The sequence below is a fragment of the Alosa pseudoharengus genome, unplaced genomic scaffold (genome assembly GCF_046254945.1).
Source record: "Alosa pseudoharengus isolate Yale_2024_CS ecotype anadromous, Long Island Sound unplaced genomic scaffold, YU_APseudo_1.1 YU_APseudo_1.1_scf_2, whole genome shotgun sequence".
NCBI classification, from domain to species: Eukaryota; Metazoa; Chordata; class Actinopteri; order Clupeiformes; family Clupeidae; genus Alosa; species Alosa pseudoharengus.
Genome location: NW_027468663.1, coordinates 2,627,699 through 2,639,732, shown reverse-complemented (window position 1 = coordinate 2,639,732; position 12,034 = coordinate 2,627,699). Strand labels below are relative to the sequence as shown.

The window sequence follows — 12,034 nt, the reverse complement described above, 5'->3', positions numbered from 1 at the left end:
TTTTGGACGTTGCGTTAATGTTGCTTTAGGCGGGGACAGTGTTACCTGGGCTGTTATTTATAGATTTCGAGCATATCCCATATGTAGTGGCTATGTTTTCATTCTATATTTTATTATAAGGGATCAGGTTTGATCGCCACATTATGTAAAATAACATAAAGGAATGTGAGACCTTCAGTAGACTTCACTTCAACCATGAACACTGTTCTACCTTTTTCTATTATTACTTTTCTTCACTGTGTGTACTTATCCGAGGTCCTTTACTTTGTTATACTTTACACTATATAAACTGAAACTCCGTGCAAGAATATGTGTTGTCCATTTTTGTTCATTGCTACCATTTTTCTCACCCTTCCATAGCTAAACCCATTGACATTGTCCAGGGTCTGGAGAATGTCGAGGCAATAGATGGAGGGGAGGCTCTGTTTGAGTGTTCTCTTTCCCGCCCTGAAACCAAAGATGTCATTTGGCTGATAAATGGGAAACCTGTTTCGGAGTCACCTAGTGTGGAGATTGTGTCATTTGAAAGTGGCCGACGACACCTCCTCCTTCTGAAGGAACTGTGTGCTGGTGACAGTACTGTGACCTTCCAGGCTGGCCCTGCCTCCACTACTGCCATGCTGTCTGTCAAAGGTGAACTTTAGTTCCTCAAGAACCATAGAACTCTGAAGTTCGCCTACAAAAAAGAACCAAAACGGCCATCTTTGCCCATATAAGGAGATCCGGTTGTTAATTGAAGCTAACTACCTATGGCAAGTTGCATTGCAAGTTAGCTCTGGGGTAGCAAAAATCTAAGTGTGCTGCCTTCACGTACCGGAGATCACAGTATCCACTCGAAGGCAGAGGACAAAAGTGTGTTCAGGAAAACGTCTGCATTTCAGACTTTTTCATCCCCGCAAGAGTTTAACAGGTGCGATAATTCAAAATCCCCATGTTATTTTCCCATAGGAAAAATCGCCAGATACCGGATGTCAAAGATGGCTGCTTTTTTGTAGGCAAACTTCAGAGGTCTATTACTGCAGTAACCTTTACCAGTACACAGGGTATATATTTTGGGGATGTTGATAAAAACTATGGAGTCAGATAGCTGCCTTTATTATAGGAGCGCATAAAGAATGAAAACGAGTGCAGATTCCGGAATCGAGAGCGTAAATACAGAAACTGAGGGGTGATACATAATCTCGTGGTGAATAAAACTGTTATCACAACTGTAATACAACTGTCACAACTCGATCAGAAGATCGACACCCATCAATCGATATGGCGATATGGTGCAACAGATGCTTCTGCTTAACAAGAACAGGTGCTAGTGCTATTGATGTTAAGTTGAATTATATATTATTAAATAAATGATCAATTACAGTCACGTTAGCAGTTTCAATTCGCAGTTCAATCGACACACAGGGTGACCATCTGATGAAGCCTTAATCCATGACGTGTTTCCAGTTGGAAAAATTACACCGAGAGCGTAGAAGTTTTAAAAGCGAGAGCGAGCAGAAGACAGAGCTGCCCGATGCAAACGTCATTTCTGTGCTCTCAATCGTAATTGTTACAGTTGTGATAATTCAGAGATTATGTTTCACCCCTTAGTTTCTGCATTTACGCTCTCGATTCCTGAATCTGCGCTTGTTTTCATTCTTTATGCACTCGCATAATAAAGGAAGCTATCTGACTCAAAAACCCATTAAAATGTAGGACTGTATATACTCTTTATTAAGTGAGGTTTTGAGGCCATGCTCATTATATATCTTTTTTTTTAGGTTTGCAGCTGAAGATAAGGACGGCTCTTAAAGACAGAGAGGCTTTGGTTGGTGAACAAGTGGAGTTTGCATGTGTGTTGAATGAGGTGGTGGCAGAAAGCGAGGTGACTTGGTACGTTAACGGAGCAGAGGTTAATCCAGATGACAAGAGGACCATAAGTTCAGATGGCTGTACTTACAGACTCTCCCTGAAGGCGGTCCAAACTCAGACAACTCAAGAGATTACATTTGCTGCACAAGATGCCATATCTATGGCTAAACTCACTGTTATTGGTTAGTATTCTAGCTCACTAGTGTCTGTTCACAATATGGGAGTGTTTATAAGTGAACTAACCTTCTCAGTGTTCTTTTGCTTCTCCTTTTCAAGGTCCTCCTGATCCCCCTGAGGATCCTGAGTTGGTGAGCAAAACCAAAGACTCAGCGACCCTGTCCTGGTTCACACCTCTTCATGATGGGGGCAGCACCATCCTTGGCTATAGAGTGGAAATGCGTCAGGTAGACAGTGCCCTCTGGTTGCCATGCCACTCTGAGCCTGTGTGCAACACAGAGTTTATTGTAGGGGACCTCATCCCTGGCATAGGGTATTGCTTTCGTGTAGCTGCCATTAACCGTGCAGGAATCGGAGAGCCAATTCAACTGCCCCAGACTGTGCAGCTTGGTGAGATAAATACCTGTTCCTGCTTGTAAATATTTGATTAAGAAAACAGAAGATGAGCATTTGCTGTTAAATCAATTTCTAAGAAAGGTAGTGATTTACCATTTTGTTTTCCTATCAGAAATGCCAGTGTCTGTAACTGAACAAGTGGACAGCATCAAGACTCAACTCACTGAGGCTTCCTACCTAGAGGCTGAGACCTCTAAGACCATAGAAGGTACATCCTTTAGTCCAACATTTTGGGAGGGTTGTATGCTTTAAAGCACCATTATGGAGTTCTTTTTCAGTCAAATCACTTCAGAGTCACCCTTGGTATATAGCTGCAGGCATGTATTTATTATACCAAACCCACTCCAGCCAAACTGTAATGAGAATAGGAGTCACATGCACTGTGTCATATGGTTGCCTCAGGAATCTGCATGATCCAGTTTTACAGTTTATTCTTGCTCTTTTTGCTTTCAGCAAGGTAAGCCCCTAACCCTGCTAAAGTGAATTATTGGCACCCATGGTAAAGTTGACTAAAAACCGGTATAAGAAATAATCATTTGGTGATTTATTGTAATCTTACAATGAAAATGAGGAAAAACCCAATCTTGAATGGAAGCATAATATATGAGAAAAAGGAATATCTCAGAATGAAAGAAATATTGGTAACACTTTATTTTAATGTGTCGCTGTTACAGTGTACCTACCTAATTAGGTACAGTGGTACAACCTGTGTAACAACATGTACTATCAGGTACTATCATTGTACTTGCATTATGTATTTGTGGGTACCTACATATAGTTGTTACATTGTAATACTGAGTGCTTTTACAAAACTTTGCCAATTTGTCTTTCATCAGGGGCAAAGAGCTGACCTGAGACCTGCTGGATGGGGTAAATCTGGTCATGATAGATTTGATATACAAATCATTCTTAGCTCCAGTCAAGGCCTCATTGTCTTCAGTTGTGCTGCTACAACCTTGTTACTCTTTGATACAGTGGAATAAACCTATTAAGTGTACCAGTTAATTACTTACATGTACATATGACATGTATGTTATGTCTTCGATGTCTTGGAACAGGTCTACTAACTAATTCACATGTACTGTGTGGTGTAACAGCAGACACGTTTCAACACATCAATTACAGGATGCATGACATCATTGACAGGATGTATATAATATGTAAGGGATAATGGACGACACGGTGGTCTGTTCACAGAAGTTAATGCACGGTCGAGGTTGTAAAACGGCCCCGACGCGAAGCGGAGTTTAAACCTCGTAGTGCATTAACTTCTGTGAACAGACCACCGTGGAGTCCATTATCCCGCTTATTCCACTGTTGCCACTTGCGTTGTGTTCATTTCCTGTTACAATTTAAACGTTTTAATCGCTAAAACTGTCTTGTTTGTAGAACTAATTTCTTCCGACACATATCAACTAATTTCTCAACTCACAGGACAAACTGCCGTTACTAGTTCTAAATGGATGGTTGCTACGGCCAAAGGCCAGTCATTAGTTCTATCTCTCCCGTTGTCAAGCGGGCGTATCCCAAGATTCTGATGAACTTTAGCTTTGAAACATCGCTATTTTACTTAGCCTGCTGTCATCCATCTAGCTAAAAGCCACCTCCGTCATATGCTACAATGTTACTATGTTCTGAACATCTGCATTTTACAGCTTGGATGCAACGTGACAGTTCATTTAAACTTCACAACGAGTTCGGCGAATTAATATACAAGTGTGATACGGCCAAAAAATGGATCTACTTCATAGGTGTGCAGATAAGTAAGGGATAATGTATAGAACGCCGGTCATTACTGGGAAAATAAGTCCCGACAGGGCGAACCGGACCCCGACGCGGAGCGGAGGGGTCTTGTTCCGCCCTGAAGGGACTTATTTTATTTTATTATCTATACATTATCCCGCTTATTACACGGCTACTTGCCAAAACGAAATAATAAACTCCCCACGATATGACTTTAGCCTACATAGCCTAGCCTATTTCTTACCGTTCATCGTGGCATTTGCTGAGAAACAAATAGTTCGCAACAACACACGCTGCTGAACTTGAATCAGACATTCTTTAGAACACAGCTGATCAACCGTCTGCTTTCACGTTTGAATGAAGTTCCAGTCCTTGCGTAGTGATATGGAAGATGTATCAGAAGCACAAAACCCGTTGCCATTGACAGCGGTAATTACATGAATATATTTTACCGTAGAACTTTGGGAAATCCCATTCAAGTCAATGGAGCGTTCTACTAGCATTGTGAAGAGCCGTATAATAACATACGGTTAATGGTCGTTCTAAATTACGTAGGACAATGGGAAATTCAACCAAGCAGTGGAAGCAACCAAGCAAGTCCATGTAAGTACTTAACTGGTACACTTTATTTTAATGGGTTTATTCCACTGTATCAAAAGAGTAATAAATGTGTACCAACACAGTTGATACATGTACTACAGTATGTAGGGTAATGGCAGACATGTTCCAAGACACCAATGACACAACATACATGTAATATGTAATTGTAAGTACTTAACTGGTACACTTCATTTTAATTGGTTTGTGCCACTGTATCAAAGAGCAATAAGTGTGTACCAACACAGTTGATATATGTACTATGTAGTGAATTAGTAGACCTGTTCCAAGACATCGAAGACACAACACAACATACATGTCATATGTACATGTAAGTAATTAACTGGTACACTTAATAGGTTTATTCCACTGTATCAAAGAGTAACAAGGTTGTAGCAGCATAGGTTGGAGCTAAGAATGGTTTGTATATCAAATCTATCATGACCAGATTTACCCCATCCAGCAGGTCTCAGGTCAGCTCTTTGCCTCTGATGAAAATGTAGACAAATTGGCAAAGTTTTGTAAAAGCACTCAGTATTACAATGTAACAACTGGTGTAAATAATAGGAAATGTGTCCATGGTTTACAGAATCCTTTTAGAAATTCTTATTCTTAAAAATTCTTCTGTGCTTCACATTTCAGTTATTTATTGAAGACCAACACTGCTTTGCTCTGGCTGCATTGCCTTACTTTTGCATGTTTGTCTTAAACCTCAACTAACAAAAACTGAAAGGGGTATTTGTTGAGTTCTGACTTAACGTTATTGCAGGAGAAGCCACTGAGGTCTCACAGGTAGAGCCAGGAGAGGGCAGCCAACCCAGTCTGCCTCCCGAAGCTGCCTCCGAAGGTGATCTGCATGCACTCTGGGATGCAGTTGCTAAGAAGAGGCGCATGAGCCGTGAGCCCACTCTTGATTCCATCCCTGAGGAAGATGGTAAAGAAAAACGTAAAGAGGACGGTGTAAGCAAAGATGAAACAAAGCCTGATGAACTAAAATTAACCCCAGAACCCAACCTTTATATCAGCTCTGATGATGACACTGTTAGTGGCACACCTTCTCTTGTCACCTACCTCAAAAAGACGAGCATATCTACTACCACTCATCAAACTGAGACCATCTCCTCAGAGAAAGCCTGTGAGATCAAGATAGAAGAGCAACAGACAACAGCAGAGACCACTGCCTTAGACATTGACAATGAAAATGAACCAGAGTTGCTTGAGGCTGCTATCAAAATCCAGGCTGCCTTCAAGGGATATAAGGCACGAAAGGACATGCGACCAATCTTCAAAGAGGTTTTCAAGGATCAGACCAAAGAGCCCAACAGTACCATTCATTTGGAATGTGTTACTGACAGCAAACCAGACAAGGTTCGATGGCTTAAGGACAATGACTCACTAGTTGATGGCAAGCACCACCACATTGACATCTATAATGATGGCACCTGTTCTCTTGTGGTCACTGCTGCCACCACAAAAGACACAGGTGTATATACTTGTGAAGTCACAAATAAGTTTGGGGTGGCCACACACAGTGCCAAAGTGACAGTGGGCTCTCTGCGAGAGTCATCAGGACGCCGTCCTCTGACACTGACTTATGGCTATAGCGCTGATAGTGAGCCAGAGAGCTCATCAGGAAGTGAGATGGATGAGTCACTACGGCAGGCCAGCAAGCGTCTGAGGCGGCTCCTGCGCACCCGCCTACCACCAAATGTTGAGGAGGAGTCATTTGTAAGTGCTGATGAGGGCGAGCTGCAGCCACCCGACCCTCACTCTTACCGTGAGGATGACCGCTATATTTACATTCGCTTTGATACTCGAGCTGAAGCAGAAGTGGCATCACAACGTTTCCAGAAAATGTTCACAGCACAAGGGGTTCCAGTGGAAACAACTATTTTGGAGGCAAAACCACCGCAAAAGGTAGAGCTGCGCATCATGAAGATGGGCTACATTCAAGATGGATCTCAGACACCGACCCAGGATCGCCAGCCACCTGCATTCATGACAGGGGCCCCTGGTATGAATATTCATTCTATTTAAAGTGTCACTAAATTGTTGATACCAGGAACTCCTCTCATTTTGGACAGTTGCCTCATTATGCAAGCATGAAAGCATGAATCGCATAAGAAGCACATGTTATTTTGGTCCCATGCATGCCATTATTGATGTATGTTGAGGACCAACATAGCTGTATGTTACACAGGTCTGTACAATTGGTCTGTATAGGGTAGTCTATAAGCCTCAAAGGTATACATGTAGCACCCATAATTTACAATTAAACAAACAGGTTTGAAACACAGTTTATGTAGGCTAAAAAAGAATAAAAGATAAAAGTGAGTGTGGAAACATGGCTTAGGCTACAGTTTTAAAAAACTTTTAGAAAATATTTAAACAATATGTTTCTGCTAGTAACTAGCCAATACCCTACTGTACTTTTTACATGAAATGTTTAATAGTGTACTCCTGACCTTTGGCTGTCCTAGCGGCACCAGTTTTCCTGACTGAGCTCCATAGTCAGGATGTGCCAGATGGTTACCCAGTGAGTTTCGACTGCGTAGTGATTGGTAAGCCACCCCCCACGGTCCGCTGGTTCAAGGATGGGAAGCTGCTTGAGGAGAATGATCACTACATGATCAATGAAGACCAGGAGGGTTGTCACCAGCTCATCATCACTTCAGTGTTACCTTCTGACATGGGTGTATACCGCTGTATGGCAGAGAATGACAGTGGCATGGCCTCCACAAAAGCTGAACTTAGGGTGGACTGTAAGTATGCTTAACAGGTTTCTTACACTCATTTGGTTGTTGTACAACAGTGCAACAAAAAACAACACTTTATTGTTCTACTTTAAACTATTGTTTCTTGTCTTCTGTCTTCAGTGTCTTGCAGCTCTGACTATGATACAGCAGCTGATGCCACAGAAACATCCTCTTATGTCAGTGCTAAGGGTTATGTTTCACGGTGAGTTTTTCTATCTCATTACACTAAATAATGTAAATAGCAATAGCTAGCAAAACCTAGTTGAATTAAACTACCCACACTCTTAAAATGAATGTGTTGGAAACGACGCAAACTGTGTTAAACACAGAGATGTGTTAAAAACAATGCAAGTTGTGTTCTTTTCAGTGCAAGTTGTGTTATTTTCAACACATACGGTACGGTGTAACGAATAACAAAATCAATGTGTTGTTAACAACACAAACTGTGTTGTCCCTATCTGGACACAGATATGTGTTAAAAACAACGTTGTGTTGTGTTCAACACATTTGTTTTAAGAGTGTATTATTTGACAAATATATTATATTTCTGAGCAGGACTGAAACTGAGGCTTTTGAGTCAGTTGCTGAAGAGGAACAGCTTCCACAAGTTCTGGATGAGTTGCATGATGTCCGTGTCAGCCCTGGTGCATCCATAGCTAAAATGCAGGTCAAGGTCAAAGGTTAGTTCTAAATGAAAGTCTGTATCCATATCCGTTTTTAACATTGAGCATAAAAAAGGCTTTTTTGTGGTGGTGTTGATGTTCAAGACAGGAGATGGAACTAAATACTTCATCAGTTGTTTCTTTTGGATTTTACAGGGTACCCTAGGCCAAGAGTTTACTGGTTTAAAGACGGATGTCCTCTGCGGCCTTCGGGCAGAATTCTTCTGTCAACTGAAAGAGATCTGCACAGTATAGAGGTCCTAGAGGTGACACGTGAAGACACTGGAGAGTACTCTGCCTACATCAGCAATTCAGCAGGATCAGCCTACTCCTCCGCTAGGATGATTGTTATGGGTATAGTGTCTAAGACCTTTCTGTTGGGATATGTATACTATACCTTATCTAATTGTGACATAAAACTGATGAATTTGTATCTATCTGCTCATTTCCTAATTATAGCACCTGGAGAATGTTTACCAGAGGATAAAAGAGCCAAAGGTAGATATGTAATTTAAAAAACCTATGCTTGTTGTCTGTCTAAAGTTAGCAAGGGTGTTATTATTTAGATGCTACTTAAACATGGATTTAATAGATATATCAAAGGGATTATTCCACATTATGATTCTCAATTAATTCATGATATAGATGTGAATAATTGATTGAATTAATTCATTATCAATATTAATGTTACACAGTAAATACTATGTACTGTAGGGAAGAGCCGGGACGATTGAAAGACGGAACGAATGAAACATTCCAGTTTTCTCCAAGTGTAATGATGATAGACAGACGTCCTTTGGTCAAAACATAGAGCATGTTAACCTCCTTCTATGAGCCCAATATCTTCCTGCTATGTCATTTTATCACGGAGTTACAGGCGATAAACAAGTTTTGATGCGCAAAAGTAAACTTCATTAGCGGTTACATTTTTTTTATTATTAATGAGTGTTTTTCATTTAAAGGTTGAACTTAATGCTTGAACGGTTTTGTTCAAAGCTGAAAATGCATTTGTATTTGACAGAGGACAGATGTAGGTTACTAGTGACCAAATTTAGCTTTCAGTGTGGTACGATCGCTTTGTAAATTACATTTAATTAAAAAGTGTTTCAACTGTCCCGGCTCTCCCCTAATATGTATTATGGACACATTCATTAGATGAATTCCATTTTGCATAAGGCAGTATATCTGTGTTCAGTCTCAGTCTCTTGACTCTCTCTCTCTAATGACACATGATTGGTGTAGTGAAGGATTAACTATGTAAAGATTTTTTTAAAAATCATGGTTATGTGATTTTTGCTGAACTACACATTGAAGTTAATCACAAAGCAAATTGTGACAGCTGTATTTTCATCATTACTCCTTTCAAAGATTCAAAAGAACCACTTCTGCCCCCACGATTCCTGGAAAGGTTTAATAACAGGAATGTGAAGCAGGGTGCAAGCATTACTCTGTCAGTGAAAGTCGAAGGTACTGGTGACATAATAATTATTATGTGATTGTGCAAGCAATCAGATATTATTCTCTGTAAATTTTACTTTTTACTGATTTGATTGTATTCCCCCAGTTTTCCCTACCTAAACTCCACCTAAAGTTTTTCAAGATATGGACTCTATTCTATAACTCTTGTATATCATAGGTCTGCGGTAATGCACATAGATTGTTATTCACTCGTTTCTTGATAGACAGACTGCTTTTTTTAATTACTTATTTTCTCATTGAAACTGAATAGAAATCAATCCTCTCTATTCTCAAGGCTCCCCCTCTCCTATGGTCTCTTGGCTGAAAGAGGAGTCTGGAGAAGATGTACTCTGGATCAAGCCAGAAACGAAGGGTTACAAGGTGGCTAGCTCAGGCTTGCAGCACAACCTGATCCTAATGGATGTAGGAAAAGAGTACACAGGAACCTACACTTGCATTGCCACCAACAAGGCTGGTCAATCTGTCTGTACTGCCCACCTTGAGGTGGAGGAAGGTGTGTATTAGGGATGACAGTTCAGTTGTGTATTATTCATTTTAATATTGTTATCTTAAACAAGTATATGATTTCTGAGTATATTTGTCTAGAACCCCCTGTTCAATATATAAGTACAGCATAATTTTGTCTCTTTTCAATAAACCACTGAATGCTTTTAGCAGGTCCATCAGCCGTTCATATAAAAAACAACTTAGAAAATGAATAATAAGAGTAATGGTATTATAGTGGACCTAATGAATGAATACTTATTTTATAGTGTCACCAGAGAAGAAGGATAAAATCACATCAGAGTGAGTATCAGAACAAAACAGTTCACAATTTAATTCATGCTTTATATGAAAACATATACATTGCTGGAGTGGTTCCTATGTTATGTTATTATGAATCAACATTAAATGTTTCTATGTTTACAAGGGTACTTGGCATCACTATAAGTCCACCAGAAGAGGAGGCAAGCAAAGGTTAGTCTTTCAAACTCTGTAGTGTGAGGGATCTAATAATACACACATTTCATATACTTACAGTTCTCATTTTTTTGTTTAACTTAGCTGAAGAGAGCAGACTTGCATATCTTGGTGGAGTGGGCACAGAAGAGTTCCTACAGAAACTCACCACCCATATTACTGAGATGGTATCTGCCAGAATAACTCAAGGTAAGTGGGAAGCGATTAGGGAGTTGCTTGTGAGTGATTCATGTCCAATTAATGTATGTACTATTCTTAATTAATCAGTTAAGACATTTCTTAATGATCAGTATGCAAACTCTTTAATGGATTCAATCTGGGAATTTTATTTCAATATAATATTACATTACAAATATACTTGCTGTCGGAGTTCATCTGTTATCTGATTCTGTCCTGTATCTCCTCTTTCTCTATGTCAACGCTTATGTGTGCCACCCTTAATATTCCTTTTCATTAACAACCAGATTTTTTCAGATTTTATGTGTGTAAGAAAGGTTCAAATATCTGTACTGTAAAAAGTAAATAAGTGCTTGTTTAAATGTAAACTGTAATTAATAACTATCACAAATTTCCGTGTAATATATACATGTAGTAGTGTCATCAGAAATAACCTGACATTCTGTAACTAAAACTGGGCTTGTATTTGAAAAGCATTTCATCTTACTGCTTAGAATATTCCTAAATCACACTAAAAAGTTCTAACTGAAGGTTTTCTCTGCTTTCTGCTAAAACAACTCTTACTAAGAAAAGGGCAAGAGAGATGGGAGTCTGTCCTAAATTTGCCAGTGCGCAGGTACTTTAGCCTAAAGATGCTTTTTGAAAATCGAATTCATAAACAATGGTTGATTCACAGTTTTTACCATGTCTAGTGCAGCAGGCAAAGAACACAGTGCAAAGATAGTGAATTGCACAGAATATAGTTGAATATACATTATTGTGGGCTCTATTTTGACAATCAAAAACATGGCGCAAAGCTTATTCATATCCCGACCAGGGTTTCCGTTGTCCGGTAATTACCGGACATTGGCCGGAAAAAAAATGAAATGTCCGACAAAATTAAATCTCTCCGGTCAAATTGTCCGATTGAAATTGGCTAATAGCCTAATCCCGTCCCCTAACGCAATCTGAATTTGAGAATAAGCCTTAATATGTAGGCCTAAGCCTATTATACGTCCTCTGGCAATGTTTTTTAAATGAACAGGCTCTACCGTTTGAAAGTTATTAAACAACACGCATAACCTATGCTGCATTTCAAATAGGAAGCGCACGCCTAAAACGCCCATGTTAAACAACGAACAAATGAGAGGCGGTTCAAACATGGCCAGGCCCAGGCAGACTAGCCTTAAACGTTTTTTCAGAGGCCAGACGCGATGGATGATGTTAAATTGGTAACGTCTGAAGCCTCAGATGTCC

General features: G+C 39.9%; 1 protein-coding gene across 1 annotated transcript in view; it reads left to right on the top strand.

The window, feature by feature from the left end:
• obscnb (obscurin, cytoskeletal calmodulin and titin-interacting RhoGEF b) overlaps window positions 1–12,034 on the top strand; it is a 190,823-nt gene that overhangs the window by 132,962 nt on the left and 45,827 nt on the right. Inside the window, exons 45-59 of the mRNA XM_076293385.1 lie at window positions 361–633; window positions 1,761–2,033; window positions 2,128–2,418; window positions 2,537–2,632; window positions 5,534–6,778; window positions 7,245–7,526; window positions 7,641–7,722; window positions 8,076–8,200; window positions 8,339–8,536; window positions 8,642–8,680; window positions 9,551–9,649; window positions 9,936–10,154; window positions 10,414–10,447; window positions 10,572–10,618; window positions 10,706–10,810. Of these exons, the coding sequence (XP_076149500.1) occupies window positions 361–633; window positions 1,761–2,033; window positions 2,128–2,418; window positions 2,537–2,632; window positions 5,534–6,778; window positions 7,245–7,526; window positions 7,641–7,722; window positions 8,076–8,200; window positions 8,339–8,536; window positions 8,642–8,680; window positions 9,551–9,649; window positions 9,936–10,154; window positions 10,414–10,447; window positions 10,572–10,618; window positions 10,706–10,810 (3,408 nt within the window). The remainder of the gene's footprint in view (window positions 1–360; window positions 634–1,760; window positions 2,034–2,127; window positions 2,419–2,536; window positions 2,633–5,533; window positions 6,779–7,244; window positions 7,527–7,640; window positions 7,723–8,075; window positions 8,201–8,338; window positions 8,537–8,641; window positions 8,681–9,550; window positions 9,650–9,935; window positions 10,155–10,413; window positions 10,448–10,571; window positions 10,619–10,705; window positions 10,811–12,034) is intronic.